This window comes from Morchella sextelata, assembly GCF_020137385.1.
Source record: "Morchella sextelata strain SCLS chromosome Unknown scls_15, whole genome shotgun sequence".
Lineage (NCBI taxonomy): Eukaryota > Fungi > Ascomycota > Pezizomycetes > Pezizales > Morchellaceae > Morchella > Morchella sextelata.
The window spans coordinates 625,603-646,895 of NW_025408630.1; the positions used below are offsets into that span (position 1 = coordinate 625,603).

The 21,293-nt window shown below is 47.1% G+C and overlaps 8 protein-coding genes across 8 annotated transcripts; 4 read left to right on the top strand and 4 right to left on the bottom strand.

Moving 5' to 3' along the window:
• Nucleotides 1-1,562: 1,562 nt before the first annotated feature.
• Nucleotides 1,563-3,523, bottom strand: H6S33_003474 (uncharacterized protein; the record flags this gene model as incomplete). The annotated part of the gene is made up of 3 exons (XM_044834820.1): nucleotides 1,563-2,791; nucleotides 2,863-3,024; nucleotides 3,223-3,523. The coding sequence occupies 3 exons, from the start codon at nucleotides 3,521-3,523 to the stop codon at nucleotides 1,563-1,565; spliced, it is 1,692 nt and encodes a 563-aa protein (XP_044691835.1).
• Nucleotides 3,524-4,083: 560 nt separating this feature from the next.
• Nucleotides 4,084-4,536, top strand: H6S33_003475 (uncharacterized protein; the record flags this gene model as incomplete). The annotated part of the gene is made up of 3 exons (XM_044834821.1): nucleotides 4,084-4,181; nucleotides 4,278-4,398; nucleotides 4,465-4,536. The coding sequence occupies 3 exons, from the start codon at nucleotides 4,084-4,086 to the stop codon at nucleotides 4,534-4,536; spliced, it is 291 nt and encodes a 96-aa protein (XP_044691836.1).
• A 1,915-nt stretch (nucleotides 4,537-6,451) lies between these two features.
• H6S33_003476 (uncharacterized protein) lies at nucleotides 6,452-7,043 on the top strand (the record flags this gene model as incomplete). The annotated part of the gene is made up of 2 exons (XM_044834822.1): nucleotides 6,452-6,461; nucleotides 6,493-7,043. The coding sequence occupies 2 exons, from the start codon at nucleotides 6,452-6,454 to the stop codon at nucleotides 7,041-7,043; spliced, it is 561 nt and encodes a 186-aa protein (XP_044691837.1).
• A 1,618-nt stretch (nucleotides 7,044-8,661) lies between these two features.
• On the bottom strand, nucleotides 8,662-11,106 carry H6S33_003477 (uncharacterized protein; the record flags this gene model as incomplete). Its single annotated transcript, XM_044834823.1, has 4 exons — nucleotides 8,662-9,372; nucleotides 9,431-9,979; nucleotides 10,038-10,784; nucleotides 10,849-11,106. The coding sequence occupies 4 exons, from the start codon at nucleotides 11,104-11,106 to the stop codon at nucleotides 8,662-8,664; spliced, it is 2,265 nt and encodes a 754-aa protein (XP_044691838.1).
• Nucleotides 11,107-12,474: 1,368 nt separating this feature from the next.
• Nucleotides 12,475-13,173, top strand: H6S33_003478 (uncharacterized protein; the record flags this gene model as incomplete). The annotated part of the gene is made up of 4 exons (XM_044834824.1): nucleotides 12,475-12,567; nucleotides 12,749-12,823; nucleotides 12,887-13,084; nucleotides 13,162-13,173. 4 exons carry the CDS (start codon nucleotides 12,475-12,477, stop codon nucleotides 13,171-13,173), a joined length of 378 nt encoding a protein of 125 aa, XP_044691839.1.
• Nucleotides 13,174-15,228: 2,055 nt separating this feature from the next.
• On the bottom strand, nucleotides 15,229-15,812 carry H6S33_003479 (uncharacterized protein; the record flags this gene model as incomplete). The annotated part of the gene is made up of 3 exons (XM_044834825.1): nucleotides 15,229-15,263; nucleotides 15,327-15,639; nucleotides 15,783-15,812. The coding sequence occupies 3 exons, from the start codon at nucleotides 15,810-15,812 to the stop codon at nucleotides 15,229-15,231; spliced, it is 378 nt and encodes a 125-aa protein (XP_044691840.1).
• A 4,086-nt stretch (nucleotides 15,813-19,898) lies between these two features.
• H6S33_003480 (uncharacterized protein) lies at nucleotides 19,899-20,690 on the top strand (the record flags this gene model as incomplete). The annotated part of the gene is made up of 3 exons (XM_044834826.1): nucleotides 19,899-20,186; nucleotides 20,292-20,468; nucleotides 20,532-20,690. The coding sequence occupies 3 exons, from the start codon at nucleotides 19,899-19,901 to the stop codon at nucleotides 20,688-20,690; spliced, it is 624 nt and encodes a 207-aa protein (XP_044691841.1).
• A 126-nt stretch (nucleotides 20,691-20,816) lies between these two features.
• H6S33_003481 (uncharacterized protein) lies at nucleotides 20,817-21,281 on the bottom strand (the record flags this gene model as incomplete). The annotated part of the gene is made up of 3 exons (XM_044834827.1): nucleotides 20,817-20,960; nucleotides 21,038-21,134; nucleotides 21,220-21,281. The coding sequence occupies 3 exons, from the start codon at nucleotides 21,279-21,281 to the stop codon at nucleotides 20,817-20,819; spliced, it is 303 nt and encodes a 100-aa protein (XP_044691842.1).
• Between the last annotated feature and the right edge of the window lie 12 nt (nucleotides 21,282-21,293).

Below are 21,293 nucleotides of genomic sequence, written 5' to 3' on the forward strand. Positions count from 1 at the left end.
CAATCCTACTCTAGAGATCGTATCGTACATCCCCGGTGATGGTGGTAGTGGGAGGGGGGTATATTTTTGCACTGTACATTTGATGAAACGAGGGCTAGAGTATGTGTGTAAAGTAGAGTACGTTGTTGATAGACATCCCCCCCCCAAATCACTCGCCCACTCACACGCCCACACCCGCCCACCCGCCTACACGCATGATGGACTCTGCCTTATACGGTAGCTGGCTGGCTGGTTCGCCCGTCCGTGTTAATTAGTCTTATATAAGAGCCTGATGCCTGATCCATCCCCCACCAACCGCCACACGAAACCCCCCCCCCCCACGGTACGTAATACGCCAGGTAAGTATCAAAGGCTACATGTGGGTATGTAGGTACTTGGACCCCTGTTGATGATCCGGGCCGTGCCGCCACCTCTGCGGCATAGGGTGTTGGTAGCACTGCCGCTTTTGAATTAGACGCGGTTTCGGGGGGGGGGATGGGCAATGATTAGTGAGTAGGTAAGTTAGATTGTGAACGTGACTGGGGGGCTAGTGATGTTGATAAAGCTTGTTCCTGAGAGTAAGTGGGAGCGTGCGTGTCATGTGATCTGCAAATATTAGTAGCAGAAGCAGAAGCAGAGCGCATCGCGGTCAGAGGTCAGAAGTTAATGTCACGCCACCTGTACATACGGACAATAATTATGCACGGTCATTTTGCAGCAAGCAGCAGCGTGGATGTCACTTGATGAGCCGAAGAGCACTCAGGGGGGGTGGAGGGAGGGTTGATCCTTGTTACATAACGCAGGTCCCTTTTCTTTTCTTTTCAGGCGTGACTGGCGATTGGATTGGCGAACACAACGCTTGATATGATTTGCTTCACGGTGGATTTGGTGCCGGTCGGGGATGGGGATATCTCGGCGGTTTCGGGATGGGCATGCGTGTCTGGGCCCTGGTACTTCTATGTGGATGAGAGGTGTAATCCTGGGTTTATCTTTATTCCTTTTTTCTTTCCTGGCCTAGCTTGGATGGACGAATCGGGATTATTACCCTATTATGCAAAACTGAAGGTCAAGAGTGGGATCCAGTAGATGTTAGGGGTTGAAAAGGAAAGGAGACAGGTACCTACTATTATTGTTCTAATCACCCTATACGTCTCTTGAATTAGAGATAACCATGGACCCTCCCTTATCAAAAAAGGTAATAACTAGCTGAGTAAGGTCGTTGTACTGAAAGAAGACATGTTGTAATATCCGGCACGGAAATGTTCAGGCTTGCTCCCTCCGTCCCGGTTTTGCTTTTTGGTTGATAGACACGTAACATAAGATGGATACCCGGATCAATTGATTGACAGTGGACTACATGTATTATCCGATTATTCAAACACATGTGTAGTAGAGTAGAATTACTTTCAGATTATCCGGGCCAACCGGAGAAAAAAGTTTAATAGCCCGGTACCTTGCGTACATTGCTCTCCTCCCGGAAAACCGCATACTAAGCGGTGTGCGGTCAATGACCCTGTAAATCCAATCGCTGATACCTGATTTTAGCTGCAGGAACCTTTTTTCCTTTCAAACCAAGGGCCGTTCTATTCTTCCTTCGTCTCCCTCTGTTGGTGCTGTACGCCCCCCTGGTTCACGGCCCCCCGCAAACCACCGAAGGTTAATACCTCGCTGATCTTGTCGACGCCCGCAAAGAGCATACACAATCTGTCCACGCCCAACCCCCATCCGCCCGTCGGTGGAAGGCCCCACTCTAGCGCAGCACAGTACACCTCGTCAACGCCTCCTTCTACCTCAGGGGTAGAGTTTTCTTCGTCCTTCCATTGAAGCTGCATCTGGAACTTCCTCCTCTGCTCAATGGGCGAATTTTCCTCCTCGTAGGCATTAACGAGCTCCTTCCCACCGATAATGAGCTCAAATCGTTCAGTCACCCTCCGGTTATCACGGATCGAGGTTTTGGCCAATGGTGAGAGGGCCTCTGGGTGGTGAGTGATGAATGTCGGTTCCTGACAAAGCGGCTCTAGATAAGCTCCCGAGAGCTTATCTAGGATTCTCGGCACGGTTGGCGACTCCGGCTCGGCAATGCCTAGCTCCCTCAGCAGGTTTCGCAGCTGTGCCCTGACGTCTTCCTCCGGTTGCGTATCGAGATCTGGCAGTGGCCTCCCCATGGCCTGTTCGAGTGCAGGAATGAATTCCAGCCTCTTGAAGGGTGAGTCAAAGCCAATCTCAAGTTGGTCTAGGTTCTTGAATTTCTCCTCTTTCAGCACTCGAACCTTCTGTGCCAAGGTTGAGAACAACGTTTCGGTGAAGCCGATCAAGTCCTCCAACCCGGCATACGCCTGGTAAAACTCGCAAGTGGTGAACTCCGGGTTGTGCGTGGCGTCGATGCCTTCATTCCTGAATTGGGTACCAATCTCAAAGACCCTGTCCATGCCCCCAATCACCAGTCTTTTCAGCCACAGCTCCGGTGCGATCCTTAACGCGAGCTTTTTACCGCGATAGGCCGTCGCTTCGGTCAAGAAGGGCCTAGCAATTGCGCCACCGGCTTCTTCGGCCATGATGGGAGTCTGTACCTCTACAAAGTTACGATCGAGGAATTGCTCGCGGAGATGCTGGATGATGTGGGACCGTAGCCGGAGGATCTGTGTAGCAGTCGGACTGACCATGAGGTCAATGTGGCGGTTTTGGTGGCGTTTTTCCTGGCTCAAGATTCTTGTCGGCGGTGTGTGAAGACATGGTGATAGGACATCCATATGCGCTTTTGCGAATAGCGATAACTCGCCTGCAGGTGTGCGGCCGGGATGTCCAGTGATGCCTTCGTACAGGAGTGAGGTGTCAGGCATCGCATATCTAGAACAAGGCCTTTGAGATGAGGTGAGTACTAACTAACAATGTCTCCAATCCTGGTTAACATGGCAGTATTGCGGAAATCATCAACATTTCCGCCGACACGGCTATAATTAAAGACAGCCTGCAGCTTGGCGCCATCCTGGACGAGGTCGTAGAATATCAACTTTGATGATACATCTCTGTAGTTGTTTATTCTGCCTTTGACGCATAAGAAAAACATGAACCAAAAGCGAGAAAAAAAAAAGAGAAACTTGATTGCAAAAAATAAAATTGGATTCTCATTTACAAAATTTCCCATCATTCTTGTGGGGATTTTACAGCGATAATACATGATATCGCGTGTGATTTCCAACTGCGTAGAAATTATGAACGAAGAGCAATGGGTACGGTACACACCTCTAACTGTAATCATTTGTGTGTCATCTATTACTCCTACGTCTATTGCATGGAAATTCTTTGTGAATTCTTCAAAAGTTTGTATTTTCCCACTGTTATTGATCCGTGGATATAGATCGATGTTGCTATCTTGAAATTGCTTCTGTCTAGCCTCAGGCAGCAATTCTGGCCTTGATGTAGCAAGAGAATTACCCTTCTTCTTCGATGAATAGAACCTTATTAGTCTCGGGAGTGCCGGCACAATCCTAGATCTGCATATTGGCAGGACTGGCCGGACAGCCCGAAGACTTATTGACGCCATTGTTTTTGTTCTTTCACTCTTTCCTTGCCTATGATTGGATGTTTATGTTAGGAACAGGCTATCATATGAATAAAAAGGGATTGATAGAATATGTGATATCGGGTGCAAGTCAGAGAGAAGATTATAGCTTAGTGAAGTCACACGCCAGCCTTGGAACGAATTCCAAACCAGCATCATTCGCAACGGTTCTTATAATTATGCTCATCACGCGTTGAGGGGCAGATAGATTAAACAAATGAAGCAATGAATTGATTGGAGAAAGGGATAAGTACCTGTTAATGAGTTGGGATTGGTGATGACGGGGTGTGTGATGGTATGCGAGAAACAAAAGAGAAAGAGAAAGAGGAGGTGTTGAAGATTTTAAATTGGTAGAAATCCCTGTGGCTGGCGTACAAAATGGGTGGGTGTGGGGCGGCGGTGATAAACCGTTAGGTTAGCCACACTATTCTTGGCATCAACGTCAACCTTTCAACTTCAAAAAAAAGTTCACCACCAAACGCCCTCGACTCCATCTTCCCCATACTTTCAAGAAAAAAAATATAACTGAACAGTAACCGATAATGTCCTTCCTCGGGTTCGGTCAGCCTCAACCAACGAGCGCGCAGAAAATTGCCGCTGCCAAGCAGGAATTGGAGATGGTTACTGATATGTTCAACCGGTATCTTCCCCCCCCCACCCCCCCACCAAACATCCCCGATAACGAGCGTTCTACGCGATATGGCACTATGGTTCAGGTACTAACTAAAAATTCTAGCTTGACACAATCTTGCTACAAGAAATGTATCCCGCCTAGCTACCAGGAGTCAGAACTCAACAAGGGCGAGTCCGTTTGCCTGGACCGATGTGTATCTAAGTTCTTCGACGTAAACAACAAAGTACCTCCCCCACAGTCACTCCACACAGATTACGGGCGAAAGTATCTAATAAGTTTTTCAAAAAAGGTCACCGAGAAGATGCAGAGCCTGCAGGGCCAGGCAATGGGCGGTGGACGTGCTGGCGGCTTCGGGGCATAGAGGAAATTATAGACTTCCGATTGATCTCTATCTTTTTTTGGGGGGCCTTTTTCCGCATTTCCGGGGGGGGGGGGGGGGTAATTACCGTCGCGGGATGATATATACGAGGAGGAAAGGGAAAAAAGGACGGATCCTTCTCCATTCCCCCACCTCACTTTCCATATACTGTATACAACAGGCGTAGAAGAGAAAAAAGAGGGAATTGTATATTGTACATTATCATCATCAACCCTCCCCTTAACTTATCTTACATGCGCCAGCTGCAGGATTATCGCCCTTTGCCATTGGTGAGAAGCATTTCATCCGGTCATTGCATGGGAGGGAGAACAAATGGGATGAGAGGATGTGAGATGCCTTCGCTTATGTGGGACATAGTGAATGGGTGTCTGGCCATCTCGAACTGTCTTGGATGTCTTATTGGATGGCATGTCTAACCACTAGCAAGAAGTGTCGCTCTTCTTACCCAGAACGAGGCCTCGCCGACATGGTCTTCCTCCGGTCGGCTTCATGGTTTCGATTGGAACATTAGGAATGCTCAGGTGATGGGAAAACTATTACACTAGTGCATGCCAGGACTGAAGTCTGCTTCTTGGCCGTGAAGGGTTCAATTAAAAGATTTTTCTACTTAACAGATATGACCCCATAATATCCATAAGAATGATCACACGGGTCTCGTCCAGTGACCCCGGAATCCCTCCACAACCCACACATAAACATACCAAATCCTAGGCGGTAAGTCCCCCACGATCGAGGTGTCCCCTCCCCGCAGTTATAGCCCCCACTGCGCCCCCACCAACAAGGCAAACTAACACCCAGCAAAAACATAAGCGCCCCGCATGTGGAAATCGCTCCGTGTTGGAAATCCCAAACACAACTCGAAATGTGGAATTTAAAAGTGTTTGTCACTTGCCAAGCGCATGCCGTAAGCTGATGTCATACACCTGTTCAATGGCTACAGGGTTCGTGGATATTGTAGACTATAATCATGAGATGTCACTCGCTGGTTTGTATAGCAACGCCTATTCCTTTTTGAGGACTTCTGACAAGAGGTTTCGTTATGGAGTTGTTTCTATGAAATACCTAAATAGGAAGATAATAACATTGTGATTTCTCGTCAGGGTTGCAGCACTATAACATCACTCATCCTTTAAAACCAAAAAAGTTAACTGGCATCTAGATGTGTATGCGGGATTCTTCATAGTATACACCGTAGTAGATTTGTAGCCTACGATTTACTAGAGCCTTAAATAGGATATCCGCCTAGCTAGAGCTTTTGGTATTCATGCCGTATATGCCTGCTCGAGCTTGATTTAGGTTAGTTGGACGGTGATTGTTAAATCATGAACGATCACTCGGGCATAAAGAAACCTCTTTCTGTCGAGCCAGAGCTTCCAGTGCCTACCGGAACATAGCTCAAAGCTTTTAGAGTACTCTATAGCAGAAAAGTCTATTCACCCTCTCGTTTTTATGTTTAGTGGCGTTGTCGTCTTTCCAAACAAAATACGGCATATACTGGTGATTCAGCACCTTGTCTTAATTCTACCCAGACTAATGGTTCAAATTAACCTTTTCTCTCTGTCGGTGTCATTTTGAAAAGCCTCCCCCTCCCCCCCCTCGTGTTTCAAACGTCTCTATCCACGCCCAAGCCCAAAACTCTTTCGTGCTAGATAGAAACGGGAGAACAACGCCCCACACAGACAGCTGCGTAGCCAAGCCCGGTCGTAGCCCTACCTATCGAATCTTGGTAAATCTGGTGTAATTTTAGTCCTCTGCAACCCATACTATTTCGTTCAGCGCCCCGTGATTGATTTATTCAAGCTTCGTCATTCAAATTTTTCCAGCGTCACAACATCTCGTTCGAACAACTAATTCAAGATAATGCGGGTTACCGATTAGTAACAGGCCAGCCAGTAAAATGTCGTTTTGTGGGTGATGCTAATGTCTTTCTTACTCCAGATGGTAGGAGACAAATCCCCACCAGGAGGGGCAATTCCAGGGCTCAACCTAGACCAACGTCATTGTACTCGAATAATCAACAATACAAAAAACTTCAGGTCATCGTTGAGAAGTTAGCACTTTACGCAAATCAGGTCAAAAGGGCCTTCCCGGCCCCCACAAATGCCGAGGAAATATCAACTGTCAAAGTATCTCTCGCGGCAGCTTCACAATTTGTCTTCGACGCAGAAGGAGCCATTTATCGCGAATCGGGAGTAGAATATATGTTAAAAACTTTGACAGTCTACGGATTGCAATACCTCAAACACCCAGGCAGCGGTAACGACGAGGTCGTGGCTATGGCCACCAAGCTCTACGACCGCTGGACCGCTGGTTGTTTTACTCTAAACAACACGCCGACAGTGAGAGAGGTCCCCAGGACTGTAGCAGTCAATAAGAGGGAGACGGTTAAGTCATTTAGCTTGAAGAAAAGTAATATGGGAGACCGGGAAGCTACTATCCAGAAGATCTTTCGCGTATTTGGACACAATGGCATAGCCATTGGAGAGTAGGTTTCGCCCTGTTAACCAACCCGCCCCCCCCTAGCCCTTTATGAACGTAGGTTAACAAGAGGCAGGTCCTGGTCGTGTCAAGCAGAAGCATGGTGGCGTGGGGCTCATGGCCATCCGATCGCAGGAATTCCTGGCACCAGCGAAACTGGTGCGTATAGTATTGTAATCTCTGGAGATTCCAGATACAAAAACTTTGATATCGATCAAGGAGACAGAATAAAATATTCCAGCTTCAATGCTGAGCGGAGTGAAGTGATGAGAAAGTCAAAGTATTCCAGGATCCCTGTCCGAGTACTCCGGGCGGCCTCCGAAAATTCGGCGTTCGCACCTGAGCAAGGGATCCGCTATGACGGTCTGTACCTTGTGGTCGGCTACGTCGAGAGAAGGAGGAATGGAGGGGTATATTGCTGGCTCTTCATGCTCCACAGGTCCAGCAGCCGCCACGATGGTTGGAGCGGAAATAGGTGTCAGGAGAAAGAGTTTAGGTCTGGCCGGTGTTGACCAGGGGACCGAGCAGCTTTGTACAATCACAGTTCCAGTATATTAAAGCTACCAACTGCAAAATAGGTTTTGATTTGAAGTGTTTCGAAATCTAAATATGTGCGCATGGGTCTACTCCAATTGGATCGTATCATAAGAACTAATTTATGATGGATTTTTCTCTAGATCTCTATAATGCTTTATTTCCACATGTAGTTCTTATTTCTCGTGAATCATAAGGAAAGCACAGCTTGTCAGTTGAAGTAATTCACCATGAAAGTACTAAAACCAGATCCTAGCTCAAATGATCAAACTTAAGTTAAGCTTATTGAAATAATAATAATGATACAAGTTCTAATATGCTATCCCAACTTGTGTCGTAAGATAATGACCCGCTGAATAAGATCTTAAGAGTAAGAGTAGGGGCATTCCCAGTGGCGTCTAAATAGATCCATTGCCCTTGCCTTAGATCCAGTAGCAAAGAATAAAAAAATTCACCCTTCTCTTCGTCGGCAACGTAAGTATTCAAATTTATAAATCAATTAATATTGCTGCGCATTTTATACATCAAGAGAACAGAAAGTATTGCGGAATATATTCAACAGGACTCCCACCCCTGGATTAAATCCATGACCTCCAGATGGTCATGGGAATCAAACGCTCGGTATTCCTCGATGTGGAGTGCTATGAAGTCCAGGTTATGTCGTCAGTAAGTTGAGGATGAAAACGGGCCCGAAGCCTAAGTACGTACTTATTATGACGGATTTGACAATGAACCACCATCATGATGATGATGGCACACTGATGGTATCCAACAATAAAGTGATCGTATTGGTGGGGTGTGAAAGAGAGGAATGTGAGGAGAGCCTTACGAACTACTTATACTACAACTATTGGAAACTACCATGATTATTAACATGGCTCTATGTTTCGAGCTCCCTATGAAGGGGTTTATACACAAAGAAGTTCTACGATACATCAATTCACAAGTTATCACTCGCACAACAATATTCTTCTTTGTTCAAAAATACAGATTTCATTACTGTCATTAACTCCCAGAACTAAATAAATACATATACAATATCACCCGCCATTGGGTATTAACAATAAGATCATCCAAAAAAACGAAAAGAAGCACTTAAAACGCCAACTTCGCATGCAGCCCATCCAGCTCTCTCTGCCAGCACCTATGCTTCGCCACCTCATTCGCAAACGCGCTCCCAAACGCCGTCGTACTCGGCTCAAGCTTGGTGCTCTTCAGCAACTTCACATCCGCATTCCACCCCGTGACCACACCATAGCTCGTCACCACCTCCTTACTGTTCTGGTCCAGCGCAAGGGTTACGCCGGGCAGCACACACGCCTGCTGCATAAAGTCGATCGCATCACCGAGGGCGCCAATGGCCTTAAGGTGTCCGAACGCCTCGCGCACCCAGTGGACCGCGCGCCCGTTCTCGCGCAGGGTGAGCGTGCTCTGGGTGCCGGGGTTGATGTAGATTGCGTCGAACATTGTGCTGCGCTGGCCCTCGAGGTGGTGGTCGGGCATGAGGCCGCCGGTGCCGGTGGCGGGGTCGACGCCCGCGGGGAAGATCATGCCGCGGCGCGGGGCGATGACGAATGTGGATGCTTGTTGGGCCTTGAGGGCCGCACGGACGGCGGTGAAGGTGGCCATATCGAAGCCATCGGCGATGAGCATGGCGATGCGGCGGGACTTGATGGTGGGCTTGCCGGGGAACTCGGTTTGGGAGAGGCGGGGGGCTTTGAGGCCGTGGTTGGGATGGCTGGTGGTGGTGGGGGGGTCGCCGCCTACCATCTTTGCGACGCGCTGGGCGAGGGAGATGTCGATATCCTGTGGTGAGGTTAGTTATTGTTTATTTCTTGGGGATAGATTAGGTATAGGGACTTACTGCTAGTCTTTCAGACATGCGCTTGTACACAATTGGCTCATCGCAGTGACTCAGTTCGAAGCCCAGCGCCTGCTCAACATGCGACTTCTCATGCTCCGATAGCGAGTTGTAGAACAGCTGCGCCTGGCTGTAGTGCTCCTTGAATTTCGGTCCATTGGCTCTTGCTTTGATGCCCGCAATCTTAGACGCATGCTCGACGTACGCTCCCGCATCACCATTATAGTTTCCTGGCGGCGCGGCCTCGAAGCGGTTAGGCCAGTAGTTGACCTTACCCTTGTGAATACGGTGGTTCATAGCGCCGTCACGGTTAAAGTTCATCACCGGGCACACAGGCCTATTAATAGGCAGCTGCTCCCAGTTGACGCCTAACCGTGTGATCTGGGTGTCCTGGTACGAGAAGTTACGGCCCTGGAGCAGCGGGTCGTCTGAGAAGCCAACTCCGGGAACCACGTGGGAAGTGCAGAAGGCGACTTGCTCAGTCTCCGCAAAGAACTCATCGACGTTGCGGTTGAGTACCATTTCACCGATCTCGCGGACGGGAACGAGGTCCTAGGGTCAATGATCAACAAATCATCTTTTTCTAGAAGATTTAAGCGAAGATACATACCTCCGGCCACACCTTCGTCGCATCAAGAATGTCGAAATCAAAGCTATGCTCCTCTTCCTCTGCAATAGTCTGGATGCCAAACTTCCACTTCGGATAGAACCCGTTCTCGATAGCCTCATACAGATCCTTCCTATGGAAGTCCGGGTCCTGTCCTGCCAGCTTCAATGCCTCATCCCACACGAGCGAGTGCACACCCAGCTCCGGGATCCAATGGAACTTGACAAAAGTCCTCCTCCCCTCCGCATTAAGGAGCGTAAACGTATTCACTCCAAACCCCTGCATCATCCTGAACGATCTCGGGATCCCACGATCGCTCATCGCCCACGTAAACATATGCGTCGACTCCGGATGTAGATACTGGAAGTCCCAGAAGTTGTTATGCGCCGTCTGGGCCTGCGGCACCTCGTTGTGGGGCTCGGGCTTCGCGGCATGTACAAAGTCGGGGAACTTGATGGCGTCCTGGATGAAGAAGACGGGGATGTTGTTGCCAACAATGTCCCAGATGCCTTCGTCCGTGTAGAACTTTGTGGCGAAGCCACGTACGTCACGGACGGTGTCGGCGGAGCCTCGGGAACCGGCGACGGTGGAGAAGCGTACGAAGACGGGGGTGGCACGTGAGGTGTCGTTGAGGACGCCGGCGGTGGTGAGCTCGGGGATGGGCTCGTTGAGCTTGAAGTAGCCGTGGGCGCCGGCTCCGCGGGCGTGGACTACACGTTCGGGAATGCGCTCATGGTCGAATCGGTGGATCTAGACAGCCATAAACATTAACCTTGAGCTTCTCAAAAGCCTAGATATATATCAAGTAGCATACCCTCTCTCTAGCAATCTGATCTTCCAGCAAACTGGGGCCCTGTCCGTTGGGTCCTGTGGGCTTAAGCCAATGATCGATATCGTTGATTTTTGTGCCATGGTCAGTGGTCATAGTATGTTTGCCCTTGTCGAAGGAGACGGTGTTTGGGTAGAGGTCAAGGATTTTTTCGTTTGTTGTAGCGATCTCATTGATCTTTTGGGTTGCAGAGACCTTGGCCTCGTTGAGAGACTCTTGGAGTCGCTGGAACACGCCGGACATTGTGGTGATTGTGTTTTTTATTTTATCTTATAGATGAATTATACGTATTGCGATAGATATGTGGGAGGAGGAGGGGACGTTGTGATAGACAATTCAAACGGAGATCAGAGAGGACGGGAGAGCGTCTTTAATATAGTTTTCATTACTCTATCCTATCCACTACTATGGGGAGCTCCAGGAGCAGCTGTCAAAGGAACCAAATGTTGCTGACGCGAACATGACGTCTGCGTAAACAATCCATGCATCCAGCGTAGAGCACGATAGATATCTGTGCCTATTTGTAAACCAAAAGGTCTAGAGGTGTGTGCTGCAAACAAGCAGAAAGGGTGTGCATAAAGCACCCAATTCTGGTCCCCAAAGCGTTAACAATTCCAGAAGCGGCCGGTCTCATTGCCGTCCTCGCCCTGTAGGAGTTTTAGTAGATTATCATTTTTGAGCCCCCAATTGGACAGAAATGAGGGTACTCGTCCTTCCGCGAGGAACGACGTCAGAATTGCCAATCGGTGCATCAATGCGCAGGCAGGGGTCGTGGTTGAAGTAGCAGGGATCAGTGACAGGTGCAGCAACGATCTGACGACCGGCAATCTACGGGGGATGGGTGGATGGGATGCGTGGGATTCCAGATGTGATCATTAGGTTAGGTTTCTTGGACACACGATGTGGAAGGTTTGAAATCAAGGAAACATGTCCTGCGCTAGGGGTTAGGGCGGGCTGGTGGGTTGATAACCATTGCTTCCACCGAGTCGGCTTTGAACATCGGAATCTTGAATTCCAATCCATGACAGCCAGCCTGTATGTAATGCCGTTTCTATCCCTTTTTCAAACGAGATTTGAGATTGATTCTCAGGTCACGATCGGAGACAGGAATGTGAATATCAGCCGTCCAATCCCAATGTCCTCGATTCAATTATTTCCATGCATGTATGTAGTTAAATGCTTCTACTGTATCTCCACTATTCACTTTATAGACTGTCAAAGCCCTCTAAACAGTTCCGTATCGCAATAAGCCCGTGGAATCTCTTGCCATGGCCTAGATCCCAAAAGTTGCAATCGATCATTGATCGACACTCCTTATCAGATGGCGGCTCAACAGGGCAAACCCTAATCAGCAACATCTCCAAACCCGTCACAACAACCGGGGTGGGAAAAAACCACCACACACAACAGGCCGGGTACAGCCAACCTTAGCGAAATCAACACGATAATCTCCAGTTGCTCTAACGACACACGACAAACGCCGAAACCCCTCGATAATTCAACCCCTCCCTAGGTCGGTACCGTTTTCCTGCCCCAGCTTGCGTTTCGATAAAAAGGGAAGACTTTCAACTGACAGTTTTTTTCTTCCGACTTTTCAGAAAAAAAGAAGAAATGGCCCCTGTACCAAAGACCAAGACCAAGGGCGGAAGGTCCGCTCTCGCCGATGTTGTCGCCCGCGAGTACACCATCCACTTGCACAAGAGGGTACGTCTATCCCAATTATTCCGAGGCTACTGGTTTTCTGTTGGAGGAGGGAAGGATGGAATGGCGGAGGGCATTTAAGCTAGCTGGGAAAAGAAGGAAATGAAGATGGAGCTCTGGAAGGAATGGGGGATATGCAAGAAAATAAGGGACAAGTGCTGACGGAATGTGCTGGAATCTCTAGATCTTCGGTGCCAGCTTCAAGAAGCGGGCTCCTAAGGCCATCAAGGAGATCAAGGCCTTCGCCTTCCAGGCTATGGTACCTCACCTTCACCTCCGAGAGGTCAATTGACGGCTTTTGGGTATCTAACAAAAAGCTCAGGGAACCGAGGATGTCCGCGTCGACCCTCTGTTGAACAAGGAGGTCTGGAAGCAGGGAATCAAGGGCGTTCCTTACCGTCTCCGTGTCCGTATCTCTCGCCGACGTAACGACGAGGAGGGTGCCAAGCACAGACTCTACTCATACGTCCAGGGAGTCAACGTCAGCGCCAAGAACACAAAGGGGCTGAACACATCAGTTGTATGTTCTCACTCTCTTCCCTTCCCCCCTTCCTGTTCCTTTGGAAAATCGGTAACTGACCGGTGGAATTGCTATAGGTCGAGGAATAAACGTAGCGCTGGGGTTTCTTTTTTTCTTCTTCAGGATGTCCGTAACAAATAACAAAAAAGTTAGGGGAAAAGGGGGAATCCAAAAATCTTTGTATCAAAATGATGATTCCTATTTCTTCTTCCTCGTCAACGGCGTCGGTTGGTTTCGTTATTGCATTCATTCGGTTCAAATTCGGTTCAAAGCTACGTTTAACATTCAGTTCTTAGTGATTCCCTCAGAGGTGCTTGTGATATAAACTCGGAAGCTGTGAAGTTGGAGTGCCTGAATTTAGAGACTGGTTAAGGATGGAATCAACTGTTCAATACACTTAAAGAGGGAGCAGTGGAAGGTCGATTAGCTACATTTTTCCAACTAAAAACAGCTGTCAACTTAGAAGCATCCACTATCCGGACTAAAGCCTCAATTCCAACTGTAAAATCTATGGAGGAAGAAATTAGATTTCCCAAAAATAACTAGAGAACTAAACGCAAAAGAAATGAAAGAGCAACGTGCGATCAAATCCAAAATATAACAGTTCCGAAAATCCCAACAAACTCCATAGAGACTCTCACCCGTGAACAGGCAATGTGCTCTTAAGAAGCTCGCGTCACAAACTATCATTCGCTATGCGCGAGTGATTTCGTATGATTGAAGATATGATGAATAATTCGATTGTTGCACATCCGAGGTTACAAGGAAGGGGAAGAAGATTCTGTTTTAGGACTGTAGTCTCATGCTATCCTTTATAGCACATGTATCTATTAGAGGTAAATTCTTAGTGTCTTCTACATCTGTCCTTTTAACGTTCATCCTGATGCGTGCTGTCAATGATATAATGAACCTCATCCTGCCACAAGGTTTGGCCAAACTGTGTAGTAAAATACAAATCGGTAATACTCATCACGTGTTTATATATAAAAAAGGAATGCTCCCCGCAAAAAGGCCACGACCGTGCCACAAATTGTGCATGTGGCCATATATCCCCAAAGTCCAAGATGAAGATCCCGGTATCACTTATCGAAACCCAGGTGAACGGAGAATGTCTTATATCATCAGCTAGAAAGCCCCAGACAACGGAAGTGGCATTACCAAAAATGGGTGCATGTATTCGTTCCAGCTTAGGCTGATCTAGGACAAAAGCTAGCCTCCGTAACCAGGGCCGAAGTTCATGTAGACCCTCTCAACAGCGATTTAGCCCGCCTCTCCGAGGGACTGATCACTCGACTATCTCAAAACCAAAATCAAACGGTATATACAGCACTTACGCGTCTGTGGTAGAATAAGATTCCGTAGTTCAATACAACAAAGCCCAAGAGGAATCCAAAACCAAAATCAAACGGTATATACAGCACTTACGCGTCTGTGGTAGAATAAGATTCCGTAGTTCAATACAACAAAGCCCAAGAGGAATCCAAACTCCCTACATTGATTTAGTTCTACGAGCACTATGACCCTGGACATACAGCTGGACTCTACCACCTCTCGTGCACATTGATTACTTAGCTAAAGGTGGGTAAGGTTGTCCCTGTAGAATCCTAAGGCGCTTGAGCTAGAAGTCTCATAGTAGATTACTTATCGTATTAATACAGCTATCAGACCAGGGATACCTATACATGTAGTTACGCGTTGCCATGCACCGATTGTGAAGCCACGTGAGAGGCAGAAGCTAATCATGATCGGGCCTGTTCCTGCATTATCACACACCTCCATGTCTCGGGATATGATGCTGGAGGGCATAGCTGGCCTCAAGAAGATTCTCGAAACCGAGTGGTTATGCAGGTACTTCGGTTTCAATGGCTACATCATAGACGATTTTACTTTACGGAAATTGCACCAAACACAATTGCACATTTACTTCCAGAAGTCCATTTTTTTAAACTCCATTGTACTTTGTTCACTGACACAGAACGTAAAGTGACGTGAAAAAAGTAAGAAAAAAAAAGAGGTCCCCGTTTTAAAAGTGGTAAAAGGAAAGAACAAAACCAAACAAGAAAAATATTGTATACACATTTAACCCATAGCCACCCGACCTGATCCCACCGTCCTCCCATTACTGGCATTAAATCGAAAAACAATTACGCGGCGAATTTCCTGCTAAGCTTGGCAATGACTATTTTCGCAAAAAAGATTAGCATCGTTACTTCCATATTTCGTCAATATCAGGAAAACTCACTGTGCATGGCCACAACACTGAAGATGAAACCCAACGAGAGAACGAGAACAATGACGGGGTCGACCTTGAGTCCGGGGGACTCGTCGGTGTAGAGCTTCAACATGGTGCTGCTGCTTCCACCGGCGCCGGCAGCGCGGGTGCTCGAGGGGCGGGCATTTGCTGCCTGAGCAGCCCTGTCGGCGGCGGTCTTTCGGCGCATAACAGCCTTAGGACCTCCGGGGACTGCCGGAGATGACGCACGGGCCGATGAGCGGACATCGCGCTCTGAGCCAGAAGTGGCACCGGTGGGAGAAGTTGCGCGTGGTGAGGAAGACTAATAATTACTTTGTTAGCACATTGGTTCTCACAATGGTGTAGTGCATGCAGGCTAAGCGCAGGGTCCTGTGCAAGCTTGGAGCATGCGTGAAGTTTGGGCATGGATTGATCGTTTGTTTGATCTTCTCCCGATGCGCTCACTTGACTCATTACTCCCAGCATCGCATTCATCTCTGACTCCCTTTGTACTGGTGGAGAAGCTTGATGAGGCCAAGGGTCGCTACCCGAGGCGAGAAAGAGACTGTAGAACATACCATTTTTAGAAGAAAAGTTTGCTGAAGACTCAAAGAGCTAGGGAATGACTGGTGACCGAAAGAATGGGTGTTGAGTCAAAGAATGGGTGATGTGTGTTATTGTCAAGGTGAGTTGATCGGTCGAGGTGTGGTCCGGGGAAAGCTTTGAAGAAAAGGTAAAGGGGTGTTGGGGTTGCCGGCCAGAGGACACATCTCGACTTTCTTGCGGCGTTAGTGGTTGTGCTAGGGTTAGGTGTCACAGGATCCATGCAACTCCAATTACCATATATGGACATCAGCATCTGGAGATTTGGTTTCAGGCGCCGGCATAAACATCTATAAATGCAAGGCACTTCTAGTCGGATTCAGAAGTGTTGTTCTCTAAACTCTTCTAGCCCCGTTCTCTACCCCAGAAAAGCTGCTCCCACCCTGCAGCAACCAATATTACGCTTTCAGGCGTTGCTCAGGCTGTACCATGCAGCATAGTGGAAGAGAAGTTGGCCGAGATAATCAATTATAAGTGAGTATTCCTGGTGGTTTAAACATTGTATCTGTAATTCTGATAGGTTGCGGGTTGAAGGTAGATAATCTAACTGGCATTGGATGATTTGATCAACAGAAACTGTTTCGAGACGCATCCTAGTGCCATGGTTGTACTCATATCAAATCGCGCCAAGACGTTATCAGCAGATCCAATTCCAGCATTACTTGGTTTATCATTCAAAACGAAGAGACAAGATAGTTCTTAAGAAGCCCCTGAGCTAAATAAAGAGATCTAGCCCTCACTAGTTGGGCTGTATTACGTGCTTACAGGTGTCGCCATCCAGGGTCTTCAAGATCTACTATTCAGCACTACTAATGGGGTCAATAAGTAGTTTCTGGGAGTAGACAGCCCTTTAAAAGAAGTCTGAAGACACGTATTTTGAGCAACCCATATATATCACTGGGGGATATCAAATAGTACTATATGTCTATTAATGATGATACCCTCTATGGTTGCCTATTTAATTCGACAAGGTGTATTAATACCTCACAACGTAAATAACGCGAGTACGTCAATGAGACAAGGCCATGTCAAGGACTTTTTTGTTTGAGGGCCAATCTATGACAGGATAAATTCACGCCCCGAGTTAACAAATTTGGATAATCTAAAATCAGATGACATTAATTGGGGAGAAGGGTTTCAGTGTTGAGTAGACCTCAAACAGCATTCATCGTGTTGGACTATTACTATCTGGAACCCGTCGAGTGAAACCAGGACAAGACAGAAGATGGACATACATGGTTTTCCACTTGACTACACGCTCTGTTGATGGCCGAACATTAATGAATTGGGCATCCATCGGGTTGGTTAATCAGTAGCCATCTTTCTATCACCTGCTAGCTGGTCTGCGCATAAAAGGAACAAGAACCTTTTCAAATCATGCCTATATCACCGTGGAGAAACTACGTACGTACTCCATACTCCTGAATTAAATACAAGACCTGTTCAGACAGCCACTATTTTTGCTTCAGTAATTTTCACTTTATATATTCTTCATCAGATGCCCTTAATCATGTAGGTAACCACAAGTACAAATATGGCCTCGCAAGTCGATATACCTCAAACACACTCATCTCTTAAGTTTTAAAGAATATATATCTGGTACCACACCCGCTAGGTCATCGAAGCTCATCTCCTTGATCTTGGCCACATTTTCGTCTCTTTATAGGCTAAGGGGTTTGACACGCGGATTGACGAGAGAAATAGTTCGCTTCCACTCGATCGTGAGGCACCGGGGTAAAGTATTATCTCCGCTCAGTCCTTCAGAGTTCTAGGGTTTGTGGTTCATTACGATAGATGATAATAGACGCCCGCGTGCGCTCAAAAATGCCCCTTGTATGGACGTTTTCTAATAGCTATCTGTGCTCACGGTTCAATTGCAAAGCTGGCAAAGAATAGGGCCTCAACCTATTTGAGCTGTTAGGCCACACCGCTCGTCGTACATACATACACGTAGGCTTAAAATAAGCGTTACGGTACATAGCCTCATGGGGCCATATCTTGCTTTGTCCTCAAGGGATCTGTCAACGTATGCTGCACTGTAGTAATTACTGCATACTAGGTGCGAGAATATCAAACCCCGAGGTATTTACCTGGAAGATAAAACTTCGGGCCAAGTCTTTAAGCTTGCTTAGAATGGAGGATTCTAGGACCAAGATTGTAAATGCAAAGGATTAAGAGGTTTATTGGTAATAACCTATTAGCTCTCTTTTGCTAATGAGCCCTTATCATAGAGTAGGGAGGGGGTATTAAGTTTCAAAACAACCATTAACTATGCACAGGTTAAATAAAAGGGCCCGGACTCCTTATTAAAAAGGAATTGAGTCGATTTTCCCGTTGAAGGAGTATGCGAGTGATAGTTTATGAACGAAGACGAGTACCAATCTTTACTCTTTTCGTTTCACGAATAACAAGTAAAGAATTTGATTCTAGATAGAATCAATATTCTTTCATCCTACCGACACAAATAAATGGATAATCGATGGTTGTATCTATCACTCAAACTGCCGGTCTATGTTATAGTTATGCGCCCTTAATAACCAGATCTAGAGAGGAGATCATGACACGGATAAGTACACGTAGTTCTGAAATTGAATAGGCATACAGCATGATGAAGAAGCCACCGTAAAAGGCCGCCTCATACTCAGTATTATAACTAATATGCCCGGTTAGGTATACCACTATGGTCTGAGCTGGCAAATATATACCTTAACCGGGGGCCTTTTGCCTCTAGCTGATCTTTGAATGAGTGAAATTTGAGACTCCGCCCAAACATCGATGGGCTAATGAGGAATTATCGTAAACTTGTATTACTACTACAACCCACCGGCAACCACAGACTTTTATTATTTATATATGCACTTTGGATGTTTCGCCCTCTGTTGTGTACGCTTATTCCCCCGCGAGACCTGGCTATAAAGTCCTAGCGTAATCAAGCGAGTGAGGGGCTATGATCCGTTGCTAGGTTAAAGCGCATCTTACGTCGTTAACGTTGTCCTCTTTGACCACGCTTCAATCGTCAACCACGTCTCATAAAAGATAGGAGACCATCATGACGCGTTCCATGATAGGTCGGGGAATTCATCTGGAAGTCTTGGGATTGTCGACTGTCCCTTAAGGCCCATCCGTCACGGTTTGCGCTGCCTCGCTTCCCCAACACCCAAACTCATATATCAACACCAAGTAACTACGGCGTCTGTATAATAATGAAAGGCCATTTAATACCCAAATGGTTGTTTTCCACGGCCAGTGACGAGGGAGCGCTTAGTCACTAGCATTGGATTAGGTGATGAGATGAAGTAATGGGAAGTCTTTGGTAACAACAAGAACCCTGAGAATTCAGTTAAAAGGACTGTAACCCCAAAGAAACCTCCAACTCTAGCCAATCCCATCATCTTCAAAATCCCTGTTACATGCTTCTCTTGTGAGGTGCAGCAGCAGATGTTGATGTTGTCGTTGAGATTGTGGGAGTTACCCTGCAGGGCCCAGGGCTCAAGCCCTACCCTAGCAGTCTCAACACATTCCACAATCCTCGCACCCGCACCCACCGCGGCTATTGATTCTGGGTGTGGGAATTGCCCAAAGGAAAAGTGACGAACAGCAACCAAACCAACCTCAACAACAGACGACAACCACGACCACCCCTCGAAGATAGCAACGTGAGTTTCCTTGTCCTCTTGATCCTCCCTGGGAAAAATTGATTGTTGCATCGTGCTGATTGAATCTTTTATACAGAATGGGTACGTTACTCCGAGAGAAAAACATCCCGTGCTTTTTTTCTTTTGGTGGTTTGGCGATGGAATGCAACGGTGGATTGGAGATGGAGGTAAAGATGGATGGGGTTAGCGAAAAGCAGGCTGGAGCTACAAGGACAGTAGCAGAGAACAAGAAGAGGCGGGACAGGGTTGGGGTTCACCACCATGGTGGTGCTATGTTTCTCTGCTACTGGGGGGAAGAATGAAGCCTCCATCTCCATCCTCCATGTCCAACGAACCCGAACCATACCGCCAACAAACAGAAGAAAAAAAGAAGAAAACTTATAAAAGCAATGACGCTGACAGCAAGCTTTTTTTTTCTTCAACAGGTCGCCTTCAAGAATACCAAGTCATTGGGCGCAAGCTCCCGTCGGAAGCCGACCAGACCCCCAAGCTTTACCGCATGCGCCTGTTCGCTCCCAACACTGTCGTCGCTAAGTCCCGTTTCTGGTACTTCCTTAAGAAGCTCAGGAAGGTTAAGAAGACCAACGGTGAGATCGTGTCTTTGAACGAGGTACGTTTCTAGCAAGTCCCGTCATTTGGGAGAGAATGGGAGGAAAGAAAGTAGAGAACAGGAATATATAAGGAATGGCTGTTGATACATTGGGGGAATTTATAGATCCACGAGAAGCGACCCATGAAGGTTAAGAACTTCGGTATCTGGATCCGTTACGACTCTCGCAGCGGCACCCACAACATGTACAAGGAGTACCGTGAGCTCTCCCGTACAGATGCTGTCGAGGCCCTCTACCAGGACATGGCTGCCAGGCACAGGGCTAGATTCCGGTCGATCCACGTAAGTAGTCCGTTCAAGCCCTCGTCCTTGAGGAAGAAGACTGACATTTCTGCGTAAAAATAGATCCTCAAGGTTGTCGAGATCGAGAAGAACGCGGACGTCAAGCGCCCATACACCAAGCAGCTCATGACCAAGGGTCTCTCTTTCCCTCTGCCGCACCGTGTGCCGAAGAGCTCTGCACGCAAGGTGTTCAGCTCCAAGAGGCCCAGCACCTTCCACTAAACAAACAATCTTCCTTTTTTCTGTTTTGTGTTGGGGGTATTCTGTGCTTGTGGTCGGTTGTGTGAGGAGCCGGGGGTCAAAATTCTGTGAACATAAAAATTTACGGGTTACATGGGGTTTTTTCTCTTAAAACAAATAAATAAAAAATAACTCCAAAAAATGTTCCAGTGTATTGGCTCCGGGGGCAGGAAAAAAGGGGTTTACTTTCTTTTTCCTGTCTTTTATCTTTTTTTCTTCAGGGGGATGATTTCTTTGTAAGAGATTTGTCGGCTTCCAAGCACACAAGCACCTAGCATTCAGCAGCACAAACGAAAAGAAAGAGCAAAAAAAACAAATGGATAAGATACCTCAGGTGTTATTACTTGGTAGATAGTGATGTCGGAGTTTTGGTTTCTTTTGTCTTCTTCTCTTTGGGATGCGATGGCATGTAATTTGGATTTCCTTCTTTCGAAAAGCATAGTTAAAAACAATGAATAGCACCTTTGGAATAGAAATACTAGTCCATAGATCAAGAAATATAAATACTCACAGATATGAATTTGTAGAGAGTCGACAAGAGCGATATCTGACGACTGCCAAGAAAGAAAGCATTCTGTGGGGTTG